At 36.6% G+C, this 25,022-nt stretch overlaps 1 protein-coding gene across 1 annotated transcript in view; it reads left to right on the top strand.

The window, feature by feature from the left end:
• Positions 1-24,524, top strand: part of LOC113417340 (putative acyl-CoA dehydrogenase 6) — a 58,249-nt gene extending 33,725 nt beyond the window's left edge. Inside the window, exons 4-10 of the mRNA XM_026675678.2 lie at positions 6,271-6,377; positions 9,456-9,623; positions 15,009-15,182; positions 17,731-17,892; positions 17,995-18,145; positions 20,581-20,667; positions 21,887-24,524. Of these exons, the coding sequence (XP_026531463.1) occupies positions 6,271-6,377; positions 9,456-9,623; positions 15,009-15,182; positions 17,731-17,892; positions 17,995-18,145; positions 20,581-20,667; positions 21,887-21,905 (868 nt within the window). The 3' untranslated portion in view covers positions 21,906-24,524. The remainder of the gene's footprint in view (positions 1-6,270; positions 6,378-9,455; positions 9,624-15,008; positions 15,183-17,730; positions 17,893-17,994; positions 18,146-20,580; positions 20,668-21,886) is intronic.
• Positions 24,525-25,022: the final 498 nt, after the last annotated feature.

Below are 25,022 nucleotides of genomic sequence, written 5' to 3'. Positions count from 1 at the left end.
ATGCAGTAAATGTATACATTCTTCATGTGGCTTAACATTGTTATAAACTGAGTTAGCCATCTTCAACTGGTCATCATGTATCACATATAAATCATCCTTTAAATTAGCAGTAACACTTTTATGCTCTTTCTCTATTATACATTTATCTCCCCTAAAGGTTACTACATAACCAATATTAACCAAAGCCCTTACTGATAGCAAATTAAATTTCAGTTTAGGTACATATAACATAGTTAAATGTTCGTTTATACATGAACAATATGCAGTACCTTCACCTGATGCGTTAATCTTCCATCCATTTGCCAATGATACATGTTGCTTACTCATGGACATCTTTACAAACCTCTTTCTATCTTTAGTAATGCATTGTGATGCTCCCCTATCAACAACCCACAAATCATGGTTTACAGTTTAATTGCTAACATTCTTCTTAGTCTTCTGGTGTTTACTAGTATTCTGTTGTTTTCCCTTCTTACAGAATCTAGCTATATGTCCCCTAGCCCCACAAGAGAAACATTTCCTAACAGTATAGGCAGTTGGAGACAAATTCTCTTCTTGTGGTTGTTCCTTCCTCAGTTGGTCCCTATCCAGCGTCTTCTTGCTTCTTCCAGCAACCTTCCGGTTATGTCAGTCAATGTCAGTTTATCTCTGGGCAGGACTTCTAGTGAAGATACATAGTCATCATAACTTTCATCCAACGAGGAAAGAATGATGTAAACTTGATGCAGCTCTGAAAATATCAGTTCCTTTTCATGTAGCTCTTGAAAAGTTCTTTTCATGAAGTTTAAGTTTAAATGAGCTAACATATCTCCACCTTTCAGAAGACGTGCTTTAAACAGTTTACGTGTAAGATGTATGTGTGCACCTACACTGTCACGAACATAAATCCTCTTCCAACAAAAGGAAACAGAGATTCACTCTCTTCTGAGACTCAGACTAAAACAACCCAGGTTTCTGGCTCCATCTTATGGCTGTTTGAGAAACCACACCCAATTGCATGCTCTTGCATTCCCTTAAAGAGACAGTATTAAAATGTCTATCCTGGTTTATATATTTCTAACCCAAATACCTGTTAGGTGACTTATATTCCTAACAGCCTTTAATATTCTAACCACGCCAATCTGTGAGCTACAGAGATTTGGTTGATTTATTATGTGCCATCAAGTTGATGCCCAGTAATTTGTGCTTAGAATGGGAACTCTGGATTGATTTGTTCTATGATTTATTTGTTTGTTTTCTTGGCTGTCCATGATGTTTCTCAAGGCATCTTCTTCAACACTAACGTTCAAGTGCATCAATACTCATTCTAATAGTCTTCAAATTCTGTCAGGACCAAGCCCAAAGAGCACAATAAGATCCAAATGAACCTAGATCTTTATATTTGATTACACTTAATAGACAGAATCTTACCAGACTAAAGCTATGACTTCCTTATGTAATAGATATATCCTGGGAGATACCCTCTCAGTGACTCTGGGCAGCTTACATGGATACAAATACAATATAAGAACAACAAAAATCAAATTCCCCCTACCCCCATGGTGACTTAAGTTTCTGTTCAATTCCAATAGCTGTTTCATGCAAACTGTGTCATTAAGCATACACACAGTTTGCAACTCAAAGTTGCACACACAAAAGACTGTACACCATTTTAGTTATAGAATCAAATACAGAAATTTGACCTCCAAGTCTAAATAAGTTGAAATCACTTCTTATTTCTCAACATAGTATTAAGTGGAGTTTTCATCATACTGTTTACTCAGGCCTTGTACAGGTAGTCTTCAACTTATGACCACAATTAGGGCTGGATTTTGGTTGCTAAGCTGTGTGGTTGTAAAGTGAGTTACGTATTGCTTATCAATGCAACCCCAGCAATCCCTGTTTCTGTCATTAAGTGAATTTTGTTGGTCGTTGCTGAGGACCCACTGCAGCAGAATCTAGGCTTAATCTGCACCACCCTCAACCTCAATAGGGTAAGGCAATTGGGTAAGGCCTCCTGCTTTCCCACCCACCTATCCTCCCTCCATTCCCCAGGAGTTGTTTGCAAAGGGATGTTTTGGTGTGTTCTCAGTCAGGGCTGTCTTAACACATGGGCCTGATGGTCACTTGCCTGTGGGCCCCACGAGCATAGGGGCCCCACACTAATCTGTGTATGTTAACTCTCCAATGCATCTTGTATCATATAAATACAGCAACATATTTATTACATTTTACTGCATTTTTTAAATTAATCAGTGTTATTTTATTAAAAATTTTGTTGGAAGTGCCAATAAAATAAATATATGTTTAATTATATCAACCATTTACATTTTTATTCCTGTGAATAGTTGTCATAGGGGCCCCAGTACACTGCTTTGCCTGGGGTCCATAATGCTGTTAAGACAGCCCTGTTCTCAGTTGTTTATTTTCCCTTGTTGATTTTCTTTTTTGCAACACCTAGACAGTCCGAGCCCACAAGTATGGGGCACTGCGGCTCAGGGGCTACTTTTTCCCTTTCTTTCTTTCTTTCTTTCTTTCTTTCTTTCTTTCTTTCTTTCTTTCTTTCTTTCTTTCTTTCTTTCTTTCTTTCTTTCTTTCTTTCTTTCTTTCTTTCTTTCTTTCTTTCTTTCTTTCTTTTTTTTCTTCCTCCCTCCCTCTCACCTGCCCGCCTGCCTCAGACCAGCAGCCAAGCTAGACCTGCCCTGTCAGCAGGGAGTAAGAGGACAGGAAGACCCTCTGAAGAAGCAGAGCACAGGAGGTCAAAAGGACATAGATGGGAAGGAGGAGATATCTTGGAGTTGCAGCATCCCTGTGGTTATAAGTCTATGTGGGCTGCCAAGCATCTAAATTTTGATCACATGACTGCAGGAATGCTACAACAGCAAATCTTTGTTTAACACCATTATGACTTTGAATGGTCATTGAACAAATAGTCATAAATCAAGGACTACCTGTATCAATGAAGTCTACCTGTTCATTTCTCAAAACAATGCTGGTTGTCTATCCTGTCTTAACCAGTTTTTTTAAAATTAAAGAACAATATAATTAAGAATTATTTTTAAGGTTAAATGGTGTTGGTGGTAGAAACTAAAAAAAACAAACAAAACAACAACCCAGAAACAAAAACAGAGCATTTGAAAAAAGGCACTTCCGGGTTAAGCCCTCCTCACTGACGGACCAGGAATCGTGACTGTCTGCAGCTTTGGTCCGTGCTCTTTCGCTGGAGAGCCCCAATCATCATGATTAGGGACTGAAGCTGCCTCGGAGGGGCAGTGGAGTAAGGAAAAGCTGCCAGCTAGGTCGAGGGGAGCCGCATCTCCCCCCTTGGGTTTAGCAATCCCCCCGTAAAGACGACCAAGCGGCCACCCTGAAGAGGAGGACTTAGCTGGATTAAGATTTGTGCAGGAGTGAAGAAAGAGGTGGACAATGTAAGAATCAGAACAATTTGGCACAACAACTAAATAAAAGGTACCCTGGAATTGATTTTATAAGAATCTTTAAGAAAGAAAAAGAAAGCGGCAGAATTATAAAGGGAAGTGGGGAAAAAAGAGAAAATAATTTTGACAGCTGAATCGGGCTTTGAACTGGGAAAGGAAGAATCTGGAACAAGATATTTGAATAAATTGAATTAAAATATATTGGCAACAAACAGGCATAAATTAAAGCTGGACTTAAGAGTATTAAAAAGAGGGGGGAAATATACAAATTGGAAACTTGATTGTTTTGGAATATTGAGGCTCGGAAAGCCCTGAACAATAAAACGGGCTGGGGCGGGGGGGACTTTGTATAATGGAGAGTGTCATCTTGTGGACAAAATTTAAACTGAAAAAAGAAAAAAAAAGTTCCCGTTTCTGTATGAATCTGACTTGATACAATAAAAACGAAATATTGAAACAATAAAACAAGTACCCTAGAAAGTGAAAGTTGAACTAGAAAAAAAGAAAAAGGAAGAAAAGACGGATTGTTGAACTAATTGGTGACTTTGGTATAAACCCAGTGTTGGAATAATTGTGAATCTAGAAAGCCTGAAGAAGAAAAAAAGAGAAGTTGATTTGTGGATTTTAAAGACTATAAGATATAAGAGTGTGTAACGATAATATCTCTGCGGGAACTAAAAATGGAACTTAAAAATATGAAAGAACTACTATATGCAAGAGGTGAACCACTTGGCTCTATGTTAAAAGCTATGGAAATGGCAATTGAAGAACATGAAGAAGAAACCTCAGAGAAGGAGGAGTTAGTTCAAGAAAAAGCCATCTTAAATAGACAATCAACACAAAGAACACCACAAAGAAGAGGGAAAAGAAGGGGGGTTAAAAATAGGAGATTCAAGAGAGTAACTAAAAAGGGCGATACCTGTAAAAACAGGAAAGACAGAAAGAAACAACAGAAAAGTAAAAGGGGAAAGGAAGATACAAAGAGGGAGAGGGAATCAGAGGGAGAAAAGAATTGGAAAAATAAAAGGAAAGAGAGGTAATGAGGAACAGGAACAGGAAAGAAAAAAATATGGGAATTGTAAAATAATGGGAAAATATTTTTATTTAGAATGCATAGGGATAATGGTTAATGAATTAAGAAAGGGGATTCCGCACTGATATAAGGAGTAATAAGAATGTATTTGCAATTACAAATTATCTAGAAAATAGGGGAATATAGACCATTGAGAGGAGGGAGGGGCACTGATATTTTTTAGTAGATGAATGTATGTTCTTATATTTATTGTTACAAGAAAGGTTAATGTTCATTATATATATTGAAATAATTGAAATGAATTGTAAGGATGTTTAAAAATGAGATTAATATCAGTGACCAGGACTAGTTAAATGGATTAATTGTTTCTTTTTGTCTGTCTTTTTTGGTATTATATATAAAACTCTATGGAAGTAAAGGGGGAAAATATACTGCGGAATCTGACTGAAAAGTATAATGTTATGTAGTTCTTTTTTAGGGAATGATTATTATTATAACTAATTAAAATAAATGTTTATTGGGAATTAAGATGGAGGAATTAAGGTATATCTAAACCACTGAAGTGACACTCCCAAATTAGTAAAAGGGGAGGGGAAATTTATGTTCTATCTTGTGTGTAAAAGCTTGTATTAATGTAGAATCTATGGAAAGAATATGCGATGGAATTGCAAATCTGACAAAAGAATTAAAAGGTAATAAGTATGAAGATATGGGAATTATTAGTGATTTAAATGAGAAAAGAGTATATTGGAAAAGGTCACTCTTAAAAGAAACATTAATGTTTAAGAAATATATTTGAAATAAATTGAAATGAACTGAGATAGATGTTTAGAATGAAAGTAATGATCAGTGAACAGGATTAATTTATTTGTTCCTTTTCTTATGTAAAATTAAAAGATAGGAAGTTGGATGTAGAAAATGAATATATAATTATTGTCATATTTGCATGTAGAAGTGGTGAACCGGAATTATGTTGTACACTGAAAAGAGCTTTTTTCCCCCTTTGTTTTGGAAAAATTGAATAAAAATTGTTTTAAAAAAAAGAAAGAAATTTTGCAATGATGTTATCACTGGAAGATGCAATGCTAGGATATTTGGGAGTTCCATGCTGAAGAATAGGTAAATGCTCAGTTTCTAGAATAATTTCTTGGTCAGTCATCTTTTTCTTGAGAGAAATGTGTTATATTTAGGATGAAAAATGTCATGTAAGACAAGGCCAGAACAAAAAGAGGAGAAAGCAAAGAATCACCCCAATTTTAAGCAGATAAGATCTATTTTCTACAGTATCTACTATACATAGAAAGAGGAAAACTGGGATTCAATTATGAACATTCTGTATAGGTACAATTTAAACTTTCTACAATCTGTCCCAAAGGTGCTTTTTCAGGAGGCAACTGGACTTTTTGATTTTTCTTTGGAGATATTTTGCTTCTCATCCAAGAAGCTTCTTCAGCCTCTTGGGGGGGGAAGGTGGTGGTAGGGGAAGCACCTTTGGTACAGCCATCACCTGGATGACAGAATCTCCATAGACTTTCCCCAATCTGTCTTCTTCAAAAGTGTTGGGCCAAAAACATGGGTTTTTGTTTGTGGTGTCTTTGATTTGCTTATACAAACAGCAGTAATAGAGAATTGTTCTCGCCCTAAACATCTGATTATTGAACAGTTTCTTAGAAACTGTTGACATTTGATCATTTGTCTTGCTAACTTTTGCTGCCAAATGATACTTTAAAAAGGATGTAAAATACACTTGTAGTAGATCTTGCTTTCAGAAATTACACAAAAGGGCAATGGAAAAAGTGTTTGACTTTGTCATCATTGCAGATTTGGTTCAGATGAGCTGAAGAAAGAATTTCTTGCTCCAACAATAGCTGGAGACATTGTGGCTTGCCTAGGAGTAAGTGAATCTGAGGCAGGTTCAGATGCTGCAAGTAAGTATAAATCATCCATATAACATTTGTAACCTATTTACAAATGATTATTGACTATTGTACAAATTTATTAGGCTACTTATGTAGCACATTAAGCTCTAGAATAAGAATAATTCTTTATTCTTGAACAAGAATAAAACCATAATACAACTATTAAATTAGAAAAAGGAAGGAAGGGAGGGAGAGAGGGAGGGCAATGTCAAGGTCTCAGTTAAAAACTCATACCTATAAACCACACCCAATCATGCTAAGCTCCATTAATATCTTATCCCATGTACATTTTGCTATTCTTCTAAATAATTCAAGAATACATAGATGATGTCCCTTCTCCTTCCCCACACCTTTCATTTTGTTTTGCAATAATAATCATACTAATAATGGACAATATTTGTAGTTCAGGATTGAAATAGAGGTCCTTGTTGCTCTGTAAGTCTATTACACAACAATTGCTAGAAGTGAAATTAAAGTACTTATTCAGAGGGTTAAAGAAAATGTTCTTAGATCTCCACTGATCAACAGCAACTAGGAGAAAATGCATTGTGAAAGCCCTGTTAAAACAAGCCCTGGAGGAAAAAGAATCATTATTATTCTTACAGTTTGATTGAATTTGTGTGTTGTAATTAATTTTTCTCCTATGGAGTCCTTAGTGCTGTCTGAGGTTACAGATGTTTTGTTATTAGACAAGATACGGACAATTCAGTGAAGTTGTATCTAGTCTTGTAACAAAACATCTGCAAGGAAACAACCAAACTCAGAGAGCATCAAGGACTTCATAATTCAATCATAGTTCAAATACAGATATTCTTTTCTATGGAAATTCCTCTCCTCTCCACTAGCTTAAATAATTAGGAAAATTACAATATGCTATTAAAATATTTTAATAAGGCCAAATTTACTTTCTCTTCCTATACATCCCTCATCTTAGTAATTTATAGGGTGTATCATTTCCACCTTGACAACTATTCAAATCAAACATTTAAGATAACACTTTCCTCTTTCTTTATGGAGCACAGTTCCCTTAAATATTTGTGGAACTTCAGAACTAATGTCTCTGTTTCTTTGCAGTGAAAATCTAAGGTGGCTCAAATATAATGCTAATTGTCTGCATAAAACACTATGTTTAGTGAATGAAAATAGGGCAGTAGGGAGAAAGAAAGCATGGGATTGGATTAAAGGGTTTAAAAGAAGTTGGGTCAGGCAAAAGAACCATTAAATTGAATTGACCAATTGCCCTGAATTGATATCAAATGTTTCTATGTTCATAAGATGCTCTGGATAAAAAAACTAAGATCATACTGTGTATTAAAAATATTATATATTAAAAGAAGTAGAAATGCCTCTGGAAAACACTTATGTATAAGAAAAAATAGTGAAAAGGGAGGGAGGGAGAGAAAGAGACTAGCATATATTAATGTTTAATAAATTAAACACAAGAATAAATTGCAGGTAGTCCTCAACTTACAACCACAACTGACCCCAAAATTTCTGTTTCTAAGGGAGACAATTGTTAAATGAGTTTTGCCCCATTTTACAATCTTTGTCACAGTTGCTATCACTGCAATTGTTAAGTGAATCTGGCTTCCCCACTGACTTGGCTTCTTAGAATTCTAGGTCACAAAAAGTGATCATATAACCATTGTTGTCCCCTCTTGCCCTGACATTGCAACCATCATAAGTATCACTCAATTGCCAAGAGTCAGAATTTTGAAAATATGACTCCTACAATTTCTTTATTGTTGTTTTACAACTTTTAGAGAACAAGATTCTTTATTTGATAATCTAAGGTTTCCATGTGACTCCTATTTTTATAATATCCTGTCTAATTATCAAATCTATAAACTGTAAGCTCATCTTTTTCTGTTTTATGCAAAAAAAAAAAAATCTATAAGGAGTTTCCAGTTAGCAATAAAGGCCAATAGGTATTTTCAAGTGATTCAGAAGGGTATAAAATAAAAGATTACACTCCTTATTTTTATTTATCTACCAGCTTATTTACTTAATTAGTTAACATTCAGCCTAGTTTGGGATTGGAACATTGTAGAAGAATTGGGTTCACTTTAAAGGTTAAATCCATAATTTCCAATATATATAAAATACATTGTGTTAAGACAGCAATTGAATTAGGGATGTTACAGATGAGCATTGCTCTCATAAAGCATGCAGTCATACGATTTCATTGCTTAGTGACAACAATCCCAGCATTCCTGGTTGCTGTCAACTAACATGGATTACCATGAGCTGTGGTGGTGCAGTGGTTAGAATACAGTATTGCAGGCTCATTCTGCTGACTGCTGACAGCCAGCAGTGTCACCAACTCAGGAAGTCTTCCATCCTTCTCAGGTGGATAAAATGAGAACCCAGATTGCCAGGGGCAACATGTTGACTCTGTAAACCGCATACAAGGCTGTAAAGCAGTATATATGTCTAATTGCTATTGCTAACTGGGAAGTGGCAGGAGTCACAGGAAGGAGTGCCGGGCGGCCTGCTGCAGTAAAGTATGGAATGCAGGCTCATGAGGGAAGCCCTGAGAAGCCTGGGGCAGGCTGATACGCAACATGGGGAAAACTAGGAGAGAGCTTGGGAGTTGAGACACAAGCTGCACACAAATGCAAGAAGGTGGGGAGTGGATGGCACAGCAGGGTGTGAGAACTGATAGGGTGATTGGTGGGTGGTGCAGAGGGATCAAAGGAAAACTGGGAATGAGAGGAGAATCTTTAAAGGAACCTATGATCTTTCCGGCTAGCTTCCATTTTGACTTTGCTTGTGGAAATGGCAATCACATGGTCACAGGATGCTGCATCTGTGGTAAATGTGAGCCATTTCCAAGTGCCAGCCGTCAAGTGCCAGCCAGTTGTCAAATGCATGTGGGAAGTCGGCAGAGATTGCAATCACATGACCATAGAACACTGCAATTTCATAAGTGGGAGCCAATTGCCAAGCACTCCAATCTGAATTACAGGACCATTGTGGCACTATGACGCCTGGAGCTTTAAAGACCATTCATAAAGATTACTCATTTAGCACCATCATACAGTTGGACTCTTCACATTCCATATCATTTTTCTCCCTTGTGCACAGATATCAAGACCAAAGCTGTAAGAAAAGGCGATGATTATGTGATAAATGGTAGCAAAATGTGGATCACTTCTGGATTTCAGGCAGACTGGATGTGCCTCTTGGCAAACACAAAGGATGGACCAGCCCACAAAAATAAATCTCTCCTATGTCTGCCAATGAAGTTGCCTGGTAACAAAGTTAAGATAAATTATTCTCAGAAAAAATGTATAACTTAATAAGTTAGCGGAGTGGAAGTTCATTTGAATCTCATAAATCATGTTGAGAAATACCTCTTCCAAATGGTGACAACCTTTTAAAAGCAAAATAGTATTGACTGTTAGAATTTGAAAAATGTATATTGTGACTGTGCCTGTTTTAGACTAACACAAAATCTTCAAATAGCTGTCAGGCTTTCCAAATTAGAAACAGAATTCACAGTTTTTTGGTTTTTTTGCTATCTTAAAAGTTGAAGCAACCAAGCAAGTAAGTACTTAAAATTGAAAAAGCCTCCACAACAATTTGATATAATTGATAGTTATTTACTTATGACATACTTATGTGGGGTTTTTTTTTTGGTGCGTGCTACAAAATTATTGCATCACTATTTCTTTGTTAATGGAGATATCCATAATTAAGAGCAGGGTCAAAAAAGAAGAAGAAATTAGGAGGAACACTCCTGTTCCATGCATTTTGCACAGTGTCTCTCATTAGTTGTAGTCTGCTGTAGGAACAGATAAATTAGAAACTGTTACTGATTATAAAATATTACTTGTAAAAATATCAGTGGAAACATACAAACAAAAACTGATTAAGGCTATCAGTTACAATATTCCAAATGTCGTATCATTGATTGATATTAGGGCATTTTGAAATTATAATCTCTGTTTTCATTACAATTTTTTAAAAGTATTTTTAATATGCTGGTTTTTTCCCCCCACTGTGGTTGGACACTGGGTTAATATCTTCATCTAACTGTTTTTCATTACTCACAGATCTCTTTAACATATCATGTTACTGCTAGCTCTGATCCCAACAGTTTGCATGAATAGTTAGGTTCCTTGGCATCAATGTTTATCACTTCATAGTATTTGCTCCTGTAGAATGGCAGCTACTATTTTGACATCCATTTTTCTAATCTGTAGAGATTATTATTGAGTTCTTTGCAATTTATTAAAGTTTTTACATCACTCTGAACAATTTGGTGTTTTCACCAACTTCATTATTCTACAAGTTACATTCAATTATTTTATAAAACATATATAAATATTTTAAAAGGCATCATTCCTCGGATAGAACCTGGGGGACTCTACGAGTTATATCCTCCATTGTGAGAAATATCCATTTATTCTTCCGTGTTTTATAAACTTATATTATTTAGCCTGATGCTTACACACAAGACAACCTACCCTTTTATTCCATGGTTCTTAAACTCACTGAGAAATATTTGAAAGAATGAGTAATCAAATGTTTGGTTGTTGTTTTTTGAAAACCTTAGTAGATAATATCTACTGGCTCATGCTTATTACATGTTTATTAATACCCTAAAATATTCATGTAGATTACTTAAACATGGCCTTCCCTTTGTGATCATGTTGGATATTCTTCAGCAAGGACTATGTCTCAATGATGACTATCAATTTTTTTCCACACTAAGTACCCAGATGAATATCACTCAGAAATACCATTAATAATGAAGAAATTATGAAGTCAGTTTTCCCAATGTGTCTGGTGCACCGAACCCGATGAAGGAAGAAAGGTTAAAAATACTATAGTCCCCTTTAAATGGAAAAGTTTTATAGCTGCTTGAAAGTCGATAAGTTGATAAATGGGAGATATCACAAGAAGTGGTTCTCTGTGTTATTAAGTTCAATATTAGGGTAGTTGTTTCTAACTTGAGTCACCATGGAGAATAGGCAGAAATATAAATCTAATAAATCTAATAAATAATAATAATAAAAACAAGTGGGGTTCAACTAACATAGAAAGAACAAAAGCACAATTGAGAATGTTCTTTAGCTAAAAAAGAACTAATGCTAGGTACCACTCAATCTTAATTGTGGTCTGTTGGTGGTTAAAAATATAAATGAAATTTTTGGATTAGTGAAGTTACTTAAAAACTATCAAAGGATTATATTATTAAAATGTTTCTAAGCTCACTGATGAGTAATTCTAAAGAAGTAATTCACTGATGAGTAATTCTAAAGAAAGAAATAGAACTGAAAAGTTTTTCAAATAAATTGCACTGATTAAGCTATGAGTGATTTTTCTGATTTTCCAACATAAAGACAATACTTTTATTAAATAATTTTTTTAAAAACAAAATGTGCTGTAATACCGGGTCATGCCTTTTGTTTTAGTAAAGTCAGTAATTCTGATATATACCATTAGTCTATGTTATTCCAATGCAGAAGAATGAGACACTTGTCAATGAAGAGTTGGTGAAGCTTGTTGGCTTCTTAATTTATTAGTGATTAAGATTTGATAAAACTGTTTGTACTAATTTACAAAAACAGGTAGAACAGAGACTGCCCATGTTACTGATATGGAACAGCATTCTTTATATATAATAGTGTATATCAGAGATCCTCAAACCCCAGTCCATGGACTGGCACCAGTCCGCGGCATACCAGCAAACTGGTCTGCACAAACAAGCAAAGCCCATCCATGGTATATGTCATGCCCCCTCCTGTCTGCAGAAAAACATTTCTCTACAGAACCGGTCCCAGAAAGGTTGAGGACCGCTGGAATCCAAGAAATACCACTTAAGCCTATTATTTATCAACTTTAAGAAGAACCATCCATCTCCCTCATAGAAGGACTCTGGGCAGTGTATAATAAAATATTAAAAACATAAAAACAATACATAAAATGCAAAAGAGGCAATGAATGTTTTTTAAAAAATAATAACTAAAAGGTGGGGGCAGGGCTTTCAGGGCACTAATCAGCCCCGTGGTTGTGTGCTCCTTTGCACACCCTGAGCAAGGCCACAGAGCCATGTTTTTAAACATTCATGGAAGGCCAAGAGAGTGAGGTGCCTACCTCACCTCAGGCAGAGAATGTTCCACATTCCAGGAACAACGGCAGAGAAAGTTTTCATTTTGGTCCCTGCTAGTTGGAATTCTTTGGTTGGGAGAGTCTATAACACACCTTCCATTCCTGATGGGTGGGACGGGCTGATATAACAACATGAAGACAGCTCCATAGGTAACATGGCCCTGTGCCACATAGGGCTTTAAAAATCATTGCCAACATCTTGGACAGAGAAGCAAGCTAGTACCCAATGCAACTCATGCAACAGAGATGTTACATGCACTATTCTTTGGGTGCCCCCAGCTGCATTGTATACTGGTAAAATTTTTGGATACTTTTCAAGAGGAGCCCCATGTAGAGCACATTGCAGTAGTCCAAACAGGAGATGACCAGGGCATGAATTACCTGGTAGAGAGCCTCCCTACACAGGAAAGGGTGTAACTGGCACACAATATGAAGTGGAGCAAAGGCCCTTTAGCTAGCTCACAACTTCTACCTATTCTTTGAGCAGTGGCCATGAAATGGACCTCTTACTTTCTATCAACACTAATTGAGACCAACCTCTGAAGGAGGAGGTGAACCAGCACAGAACCATACTTCCCTTAGTTGGCCCAAAAGACTATATTTATTTATTTTATTTATTTATTTTATTTTTATTATTTTTATTTTATGCCTATCTTATAACAGGATAACTGGGTGGTTTACAATATTAAAAGTGTAAAACTATATAAAACCTATACACAATACAAGTAAAATATAAAAATATAAATACTCAATAGTATTAAAAACCACGTGAGAGATGCACCACCTCCATACTGTTCCCACCAGGGAACATCCATGAAATACCAAGGCTGTTCCGGCCCAGTGTCTAGCCCTGAAACTCATTGAAAGGGTCCAGATAATCCAGTTTTTCCAGGAAGTTTGTCCAAGGATACTTGAAAAGCATTATTCAGGGATCCTCACTTGAATTTGTTTAAACTAAAAAAAAGTAAATGATCTTCACAAGCTGCAGATGATTCATTCAACTGTCTTCTCAATATGAAATAGCTTATGTTCCTGATAAGTGGTGATTATAAGCCAAAGTGATCAAATTTATACAGTTAATACTCTGGTTTTCAGCAATTACCCTTTTCAACTTACCCTTTTTTGGGAAAGAAAATAAAATAAAATTGTGACTCAGAATGACATTATGACCCCCTGTCTTCAGGCTGCCTTCTTCGGTCTGGAAAATGACCGAAGTATTTTCAACTTTTAAAAAGAGCCTGTGGAGATCCAGGAAATTATAGGCCTGTGAGTTCAAAAACTACTATTCAGACAAAATTACCAAATATCTGAGACTTGGGCCTTGTTCAAGAATGTACAAGCTAGTCTTAAACTGCTTAGAAGACAATAAAATACATTGGAAGAAGTGGCATGATTCTAATAAAGGAGAATATTTGTAGCTCGGGGTTGAAATGAGGGGTCCTTTGTGCTCTCTGAACTTGCTTGTTGTCTTGTAGGTGTTTCATTACCAAAATTAGGTAATATCATCAGATGACATGATTCTCCTGGATAAAATATCCTCTGCCCCTCAGTTACTTATTCTTGATACCTCAATCACTTGTCTATTTAGAGAAAGCAAGCTAAGTTAATTTAGAGCACAGGTGTCAAACTTGCGGTGTCACGTTGCCATCACGTGACATTTCGTGACATTGTCCCCCTTCACGGAGCATGGGTGGGCATGGCCTGTGCATGATGCATCCGGCCTGCGGGCCACTAGTTTGACTCCCCTGATTTAGAGTGTTGTTTTGCTTTAAATTATTTAGCTAAGCTTTTTGACTTTTCAGAATACAGCACTTATCTGTGTTGTACTCCTCCTCCTTTCTTTTTTCTTCAAATCTGTAAATTTGTAAATTGATACAGATGGAACTTAGACTAGCCAGTCAAAAGTCCCTGATTCTTTTAGGCATGTCCCCCCCCCCCCCAAAAAAAAATTGGAATTCGAATCTTGTTCAAGTGAAAACTGTATGAAAAGTCTCTAAACACATACAGAAGCACCACAGTATATTATGAGCGTCTATTATTCCCTGTGTAAATAAAGGATACTATCAAATGACTTTCTTGACAAGCCAATAAACAAACTATTTTTTTTGAGGGATTTAAAAAAATTATTCTTCAGATAAAGAATAGGCATATTCCATAGTAAAAACAGCAACCATTCACATGTTTATTTACTTATCAAATACAGAGATTGCCCATTCGGTCTCAGAGTGGTTCTTTATTTTTTGTCTTTCTCAAATCAGAAAGGATATTTTTTTCAGGCTTGTGACTAGAATATCTACTCACAATTTTTAGTATTCCATTTTTTTTATGGACAATAATAGTTTCCACACACACACATAAACGGAAGCATTAATTTTACTAACACTTGCACATTTTTAATGATAAATTTTAATGAGGTTATAAAAGGCCATAATCTAATTGTCACTGAATGTCCCACATATGCAATTCATCTTACTCATTTGTATTAATCATTTCCCTTGATCTATAAATACTGGTTTTCAGGTATTCACCTTGCTAAGAAAATCGACAAGCTTGGTATGAGAGCATCTGACACAGCGGAAATCTTCTTTGAAAATGTCAGAATTCCCAGCAAATACCTCATTGGAGAAGAAGGAATGGGGTTTAAATACCAGATGTTGCAGTTCCAAGAAGAACGAATATGGGTAGTAGCCTCATGTAAGTAATAAGCCACACTGTCTAGCTACTAAGATGGGTTTTTCTTACAAAACAACGTGGAAAGTTGATTTTGGCAGTAAAATATAGCAACCCTCTCAATTATGAACATGGTATCCAAATTCTTGTTCAAGACAATATTGTATGCATTTCCATAGCTGCAGATTCCTTCTATATACAAATCTGTGAAAAAGCATTTGTTCCCATTCAGTTTTCCAGAATTTTGGATATTTTTGCCACTAAATGTTACCAAAACTTTATATGGGTCTCTCTGCTGTATAACAGTTCTGATGAAAAACACCAAACATTTATATTTTATAAACCAAGTTGTCTATTTTTATTTGCTTTGGCAAATTGAGCAGCATACAACTTTAATTTTTTTTAAAAAAATCAATTAATACAACTAAAAATAATAATTATAACAGTTGTTTGAATGCTTCATTGAACAATCAGGATTAATTTGGGCCAGCTCTTTCCTATATCCATTTCACTAAGTTTCTCCTTATCACAGTGAACTGGCCCCCCAGAGAACATATGACAACCTCCATAATAAAGTCATTGATGTCTATCAGTCTGGATAATATTACAAGGCCATGTGGAACCTTTGGGGCTCCATTACTCTAAAGTTAGAAAAATAGTCCTGTAGTAGTGAAAGTCTGGAAGCTTCTTGTTTCAGCATTTTAGTCCTGTAGTAGTGAATAGTCCTGTAGTAGTGAAAGTCTAGACAAGCTTCTTGTTTCAGCATTTTAAAAACAGCGAAACCACAAAAATTGACTCTAGCCAGATCAAGAAAGGCCTGATAATGTTATGAGATTCCTGGAAATTTTATCCTGTATTTGGGAATATTCTTGAGAGATAGCCACTGTTTGAAGTTGAAGCACCCAGATGACCTTCCAGAGCCTTTTCAGGTGCTATTATGTCTGATGGAAACCAAAGGCAGCGGTTCTGGCCAGGAGGGCCTTTGCGCAATTGGGGGTTGTGCACCAGTTACATCTTTTCTTAGACCAACAATCCCTACTTACAGTCACTCATGCCCTAGTCACTTGATAGTCTTGACTATTGCAACGCACTTTACATGGGGCTGCCCTTGAAGAGCATCCAGAAACTCCAGTTGGTGCAAAATGCAACAGCCTGCATGGTTTTGTGCAGACTCCGGGGTGCATATGTATCACCTCTCCTGCGGGAGCTGCATTGGCTGCTTATTTGTTTCCGGGTGCAATTCAAGTTGTTGGTTATCACTTTTAAAGCCATTCATGGCTTGGGACCAAGTTATCTGAGGGACCGTCTCTTGCCGGTCGTATCTACCCAACCACCAGAGCAGGGAGGCAGGCAATGCTGCGGATTTTATTTTATTATATTATTTGATTATTTTTATTGCTTTAAATGAGGTTTTATATTCTGTAAGCTGCCTTGAGTCGCCATGGGCGAATAGGCAGCAATATAAATTCAATAAATAAATAAAGAATTCCAGATTGGTTTTAATTAATCAAATAAATTAATTCCAAATCTCATATCAGTCATCAGAGAGGGCGTAAGTTCACAGTTTGGAGATGCTCTTCGGTCTCAGGATATAGGCTACTTGCTATCATACAAAACATGTGACACAATTCTGCAGAATATCAAGCTGTATCTGTTGAAACTGAATCGCAGATGGGTTTTAAACCAAAGCAGTGTTGCCAAATAAACGAACAGATCTGTGAGAGATTGGATGAAGAACTAAATCTGGGTTTAGATACTCAAACTCAATTTCATTGAGGGCCACATCAGGGTTATTTGAACTTGGGGATGGGGTAGGCATGGCCAGCTTGACATCACTCATGTCGGGGGCTTCTGTGGTGGCCCAAGGGCTTTGCCAGCAAGCTCCATTTTCAGCTGCGACAACCTCCTGCCTCCCTCTGCCACTGATGACAGAGCTTGGAGGGGCCAATTGCGGCCTCCCTGAGCTCCATTTTCACTAGCAGAGGATGGCATCACAGCTGAAAATGGAGCTGGGGGGGCTGCACACAGCCCTCGTGAGCTCCATTTTCTCTGGCAGAGGCACCATGGGCCGGTCCTTTGCTGTTTCTAGCATAGCCCCATGGGCCAGATCTAAGCACCCCATGGCCTTTATCTGGGCCTTGAGTTTGACACCTTTCTTCTAGACCTAAAAGCTGAAATATTGTAGCAAGTCTTGATGCAAGCAGTTCAAGTTAGAAAAATGTCAAATTTTACTGAGCAAAGAAAGGAAAGAAACAGGTAAAATTCCTGTATAATTATTAGGAAGCATTACTGAAGTTCAAGATGGTGCAACCACTTATTGAATTTTAAGGAGGTTGATGACCACACACATTGCATATTGTCCATGAAACAAACACAGAATTGCTGTTACTCACTTTGATTCCCTTTAAGTAACAATAATATCCAAGGGAAACTCTTGATCATGTCCTATGGCAAAGATATGCAAAAATTCAGAAAAATCTGGAGGGAGAGAGGGAGGGGAAGGGCGACTTAATCTTCAATGGAAAGGAATTAAGTACATTTACTTTCATCTTTTATTACGTTGCATATTTAGCACTGTCAGCTCTAGAAATCCTGATAAAAAAAACTATCGATTATACTTCTCAAAGGAAAACATTTGGCCAGCCAATACTTCATAATCAAATAGTGCATTTTCGCCTGGCTGAACTAGCTACGGAATTGGAACTCCTTCGTGCATTGCTATATGAGGCAGTAGGTAAGTGCAATAAAAATTTATTTGCAATAATCTACCTATAAGTTACATTATTTTTTTATATACATGGTTAACTTGACAGGAAAGTTTGTACTTTTATTTGAGGTCTCTACTTACGCGGAAATGATGTGACCAAACTTATATCCATGGCCAAGTTAAAGTGTGGTCGCCTATGTCGAGAGATTTCGGATAGTTGTCTCCAGTTCTGGGGAGGAATGGGGTACACTAATGAAGTGCTAGTGAGTAGAATCTACAGGTAAGAAGGATTAACCCTTTCGTCTACCTGGATGTAGTATGTATAAGTTTGTAATGTCACAAGCATTCAAATTATCAATCAGGTATTAACAGTTGATGCATTGTAATTGAAGTATGGTACTGGATACATGTCGTTAATGTTAAATTTTTAGAAAATATACATTTTATAATCCAGGAAACTTCATGAGTACTATGTATCCTATGGGATAATTACAGTACAGGTTTCTTCTAAAATTCCCCAAGCCTCATGTTTCAGCTCAAATGCACTCAAATCCACCCCACCCCCACCCCCAAAAAACCCTTACAAATTCACAGGGAGAACAGCTGAAGAAGTGATAGTAAACTTTTATTTCCATCATTGACCAACAACATTTATATTCAATGTAAAATTAAACCATCCTGTTATGCCAATAGCCGAACTTAAGTACAATAAGAAAGGTAAGTTGGAAATCCAGCCTTTTTGAAAACAGGAACTATTTCAAACAATGAACATATTTTCAATAAATGTATGTTTGTAATATACATATATATGCATGCATGTGCATACATTCACACACACACACACACACACACACACCTAGAATACTGCATCCAGTTTTGGTCAGCACAGCAGAAAAAGATATTGATACTCTAGAAATGATCAGAGAAGAGCAACAAAGTGATAAGGGGTCGGGAGGCTAAATTATACAATGAAATGTTGAGAGAACTAGGTATGCCGAGGTGGAAAACCATTGAAGAGAGATCCAACCTAGAACTAAGGAGAGAACAGTGAGAACAATTAATAAGTGGAACGTCTTACCTCTGAAAGTTGTGGTTGCTCCATCACTAGAGATTTTCAAGAAGAGACTGGACAGCCATTTGTCCAGAATGGTATAGGGTCTCTTTTTGACCAGGAGGTTGGACTAGATGGTGTCCAAGATTCCTTATGTAGAATATAGAATAACAATCCTGTTATTCTATGTTCTATAAATATGAGATCTGAAATTCTTGCATAGCCCTATTTTATTCTGCATGATCACATTGAAAGCACCTTTTTTCAGAATGTAACATTTTATTCACTGATTAAAAAATACTCTAATCTATAATTCTACAGGGAGTCCTTGGTTAATGACCACTCACTCAGCATCTTTTCAAAATTGCAGTTCACTGAACAATTGGTACAGGTAGCACTCGACTTAACAACAGTTTGTTTAACAACCGTTTGAAGTTACAATGGCACTGAAATGACCATTTTTTCTCACTTTATGACCATTGCAGCATCCCCATGAGCACGTATTTACACTTGGATGCTTGACACGTGGTTCATACCTATGACAGTTGCAATGTCCCGGGATCATGTGATCCCCTTTTGTGACCTTCTGACATCAAAGTCAATAGAAAAACCAAATCCACTTAACACCAGGTTACATGTTACTAATGTAACAACTGCAATGATTCACTTAACATACAGGATAAGAAAAGTTGTAAAATAGAGCAAAACTCACTTAACAAATTTCTCATAATTTGGGCTCAATTATGGTCATAGGGCTACCTGTACTTATGGACAATCCTTAGCATTTTAACTGTTGCAGCATCCCGCAATCATGCGACCCAAGAGATCACAAATAGTGATCATGCGATGTCCTCACTTAATGACCCTCAATGATTTGCTTAACAATGGCAACTAGGACTGCCAGTAAGCAGTGTGACCACTAAGCAGTGTGACCACATCATTCTTTACATTTCTGGTGCTTAATTATGGTAATTCCAGTCCCAATTGCTTGTAAACTAAGGACTACACATACTTGCAAATGGAGAGCATTCATTTCTAATTCAAAGAGGCATGCCAAAATGGAATTGAAGTAACTCCCCTCTCCCCCCACAAGGAATTAGCAAGCTTTTCTGAGATAGAGGACTGACTGGGATTCTGGAAAAATTTTATGGAATGCATTTTGTCTCATAAACACACAGAGAAAATGTGCATCACAACAATTCTGTGGAAGCCCTAACCTTAACTCCCACCACAATCAAAGTCACAGGGATTAATGCAGAAGATTAAACCCTACTGTGATTCAAGATCATGGTCTCCATTTTCTGAAGAGCAGCACTAGAGTAGGAATCTTGTTTTCCAACTGATGGCTATTCAGCTTGACAACATAGAAATGTTGACAAGATTTCCCTAGTAGGCTTTGGGTGTTATATATGCAGCCATACTTAGTTATACTTGCCAAGGATCCTTAGATTGATGACTCAAACTAAAATGTTGTACTAACAAATCTAATACATCTTAAGTGATGATGATGATTAGTATATTAAAGTAATTCACAATTCACGTTGACTTAGTTAAACAAGTACATTAAACAATATCAAGTTTAATATTAATTGTATTAAGTGAAAGGCGAAGCAGAACAAATTTCATTTTATTGATACTTTTGTTTGCCTTTTCTGTCATGGCAGAGATTTAAGATTGGTATCAATAGGAGGAGGTGCTGATGAAATCATGCTGTACATTATATGCAAATACATGGGTATCTTGCCCCAAACGTAAGTTTTGTGACTAACCATAGATTTTTTGCTACTGTTTTAATAATCTGTATTAGAGCTTTTTTTTTAAAATGTAGGTGGAATAAATATATCCAAAGGAATGACCAAATTTCTAATTTTCATAGTGATTTTTTTTGCATGTAAATTAAAATGTGCAAATTTGTCTGATGTTTTCCAAGAACCACTGATAACATAGTATTTGAATATGAAGCAAAAAAAAAAGTGATTCTGATCTGATGTGGTTATACTCACACCATCTTTCTCTGGCACTTGAAAGAAGCTGTATTTTTTTTTCCTGATCACATGCATAGTGAGAACACATAGGCCAGAACTGAATCCACTTTTCTGCTTTGAATGGGTGAATGCCTGCACGTTCATACCTAGAGCATTTTGGGGGTGTTTCTTTTAATTACTAAAAAATGAATCCATCCATCGTTTGCTTCTGAACGATGTAAGGTAGTGATGTAATGTAAAAAAAATGTAATGATAGGACTAACTTAGAATTCTTATCTCACCTATTTTATAATCAACATCTTCAAATATTAACCAGAACTGTCATACCTACCAGTTTATATTATTATTCCATGCATCTCATAGTTATTAATATATGCATTAATATTGCATATAATAATGTATACCATATAATTATGTTAATCTAAATTATTTAAATGCATTGTTTGTTCAACTCTGTTGGTAACAATTGAATAATATATAGCATGCATTCTATATGTATGTATAATACACAATGTTTTAAAGCCACCATTACCTTTTCAAAAGATGTGGAAAAATCTACCTGTAGTTGACTAGTTTAATTGAATATTGTGCCTGAAAAAGAGTAGGTGCAAACTAAATGCAGGGAGATTAAAGATGGCAAGAAAGAAATATTTTTTTCACGCCATACGCAGCTAATTTGGGGAATTCACTGCCAGCATGGTGATAACAGCAAGCAATATCGATAGCTTTCAAAGAGAACTGAATGGGTTCATTCAGAATCAAGCTATCAATGATTGCTAACACTGAAGGTTTTTACTACCCCTTGGGTCATTGGCTGTATACTCAAGTAATTCTGAAAGGGAACCATTTTCCTCCAGCTGAATTTTATGAGATTAGCAAATTCAGATATAATATCAGTATGGTATCAGTAAACAGTAGCCTTGTAGTTAGATATGGAAAAGCTATTTTAAATTGAAGCGTTAATCTGTATTCTCTTCTTTTACAGGAAAAAGAATGAGCCCTAGGATTTTCAGAACTCTATAACACAATTATGATGAAAATTATCTTAACCTCAGTCAGCCTAATCGTATTCTTCAAATGGTTTAAAGCAGGGATGTTAAACATAGTTTTCACCGGCAGAGGGTTGCAGGAGGCCGTCACAGTAAAAAATGGACCAGTGGGGGATGCACCCCTCCTGAACTCTGTTTTCGCTTGCAGAGTGCCACCAAAACAAACTACTAGCAAAAGTCGCATTTGATCACAACGCATTGAGAAATGTTTCCCCTTTTGCATTTGAGCATCCAAGAAGGGACAGAAAAGGAGAAAGGTAAAGAGGAAAGACAAAGAAAAGGAAGAAAAGATGGGAAGAGAACAAGGAAAGAAAAATAAGGAAAGAGGGGAAGAAAGAAAAAAGGAGAATGAAGAGGGAGGGAAAAAGAAAGGAAGGAAATAAGTTTTGTCTAAACTGTGTAAGGTAAAATAATGAGGGAGGGAGGGTCTGAGGGACATCCTGCCTTAGCACTTAGCCACCAGCAGCCCTGTTGCTCTTTTGCTGTCCCTTGTCTCCCCCTGACCTCTCCTGGTTGTCTCCTATCCTATCACTGAGGATGCTTTGGTTACAACGCCAAGTCTTTTTGCATGGAGAGGGAGTTGGGCCTTCCTTTGACCCACACATTTTGCCCTCCTGTATACATCATGAGAAAACTGGCCAAAGAGAGCAAGAACAGCAGCAGCAGCCTTGAGGAGGTAAGTGCAGCCAGGTACCCCCTGGGGGAAGCAGGGCTGGGCATGGCTGGGTTGTGAGGTCCCAGTGCCCTGGGAGCTCAAGTGCTGGGCTGGGTGATTACCCTCTGCTGCCTAGGGCTCTGGACAGCCTGAGCCACCATCCAGGGGTCCTCCTCATGGCCAGAGAGGGACAGTGAGGCACCTCTGAAGGACAAGGGTCTGGCCCCCTCCTTGGTCTTGCCTTCCTCTGCCGGATACAATGGATCCCCCCAGCCCACCACAGTTGCTTCCAACATTAGTGATGAGCTGGTCATGCCCCTGGCCACACCCCCTCTTCCCAAACACAACCCTTATGAGGCCTCAATGAAAGCAAGTTTGTCACCCCTGGTTTAAAGTTTTAATGTTAACAATTTTAATTTTTAATTTTTCTTTTTATTATAGTAAGTTGCCTAAAGTAACCCCCAGCAAGATAAGCAGCAAATAAATTTAATAAAAAATAATACTGAGAGGAAATGTGATGATATTGGAAAAAGGACGTTCTTCTTGTACTTCTCTATATTATACGATAAATATGTATATATATATAAGCCATACTGTTAATAAAATCAAAGATATTCCTTAGTATTTTGATTATATAATAAAATAGGATATAATTTTTATAATCAAAGCATTTATATATGATTAGAATAAACTATAATTATGAATTGTTCTATTATATTTAAAAAATCATTTCAACTGAACAATTTGCCAATATAAAATACATATACATGAAACATGATATCCTTGCTCATATAAGTGTGACACTATATTTTGCAATTGGAAAATGGATGGAAAATATCACAGCTGTTGAAATGACAAATTGTGTTGGTGAGTAGAATCCTCCCTTTAACACAGGGCTGCCAAACCCGTGGCATGCCGACCGGATATGTTATGCACTGGCCACATCCCCGCCCGGTTTAGCGAAGGGGGGAAAAGTCCTGATACGTCACATGACACCACTGTGATGACACAAGTTTGACATCCCTGCTTTAATGCTTTTTAATGGGAACCTAGCTACATAGTGACTGGATTTGCATTATCAAACTTCTCAACATAAATGCTGAAGATTCCTAGTGGAGATTTAGACTTTAACTTAGTAAAAATTATTTACCAATCTTCTCAAAAAACTTTCTATATGCAAAAGAAGCTTAATTTAACATGCAAGGTCATTTTGTTAATATGTCTTTGTAGGTCTATTAATTCTAGCAAGTTAATATGTTGAACACCATGGGAAAAAATCCACTATTATGTCTTCCAGTTCAAAATCTCAACCTCTATGAACCTAGCAAAAATAGTATATTAATATTGAGAATTAAATAAAGATTGCTCCCAAATCAGATTTGACTACTGGCATGTCACCTATAAATCTACTGACTTTTCTTGGAAACGTTTCAGAAGTGGTTTTCCGGGGCCATCTTCCTAGGGCTGAAAGTTAGTGACTGGCTTAAAATCAACCAGCTGGCTACCATGTGTAAAGCAGACCTAAAATTCAGGTTTCCCCACTATTCCAACATCTTAACTACTGAATTTTAAAAGCTGTGGCAATGTAGTGGTTAAAGTGCCCAAGCCAAGAATTCAGTCCTGTCCAGCTCAAGATTGACTCAGCCTTTCATCCTTTCAAGGTTGGTAAAATAAGGACTCAGATTGGGGGTGAGGGGTGGGCAAGATGCTGATATTTGTAAACCTCTCAGAGTACTGTAAAACACAATGGAACGATGTATAAGTCTTAAGTACTGTTGCTATTGCTGCTGAATTACAAGCTAAAAAATTAATTGAAACCCCTGCTGTGAAGAAATCTTCATATGAAATAGGTATTCTTTATACTTTATAGAAATGGCTTGTTCATATTAGGAAAAAATAAAGTTGTGATTTGATGTTAATGCCTTATTTTACTGCAACAGAGACAGTCTTAAGTCAGTTTCTTTTTCTTTTTTTCTCACCCTTCCTCACTCTTCCCCTTCTTCCTCCCCACTGTTTTCCCATTTACTTTTGTATCTTTATTTTATTTTATAACAATAGAATGTTAAACCGAAAAAAAGAGATAGGTATTCCTTATAGATACAGTACACTTTTTTTTCAAAGAATAAATAATGAGGCTCTATTCTCCACCAAAATTTATCTCTCTTCCAGGAAGTTTATAAATGTCACCTATATTTTAAATGTCACATACTCTGCTACCAAATTAAACAGTGATATTGCTACTAGGAATATACCAATTTCTAATAAAACAGGCCATTTAGTTAATGGGGATTTAATATTTGTGGATCCCTTTCATCTTTTAATTAAAGGGAACTCTAACTCATACATTCTTTATTTTAAAAAAACTGTTTCACTATTACATTAGTAATTCACTATTACATTAGTAATTCATTTCATCT

Source organism: Notechis scutatus, chromosome Z, assembly GCF_049901735.1.
Source record: "Notechis scutatus isolate UNSWTSFEM ecotype Mainland chromosome Z, rNotScu1.2, whole genome shotgun sequence".
Taxonomy (NCBI): Eukaryota; Metazoa; Chordata; class Lepidosauria; order Squamata; family Elapidae; genus Notechis; species Notechis scutatus.
Note: the sequence above shows the minus strand (reverse complement) of the source record. Positions and strands in the feature narration are given on the sequence as shown.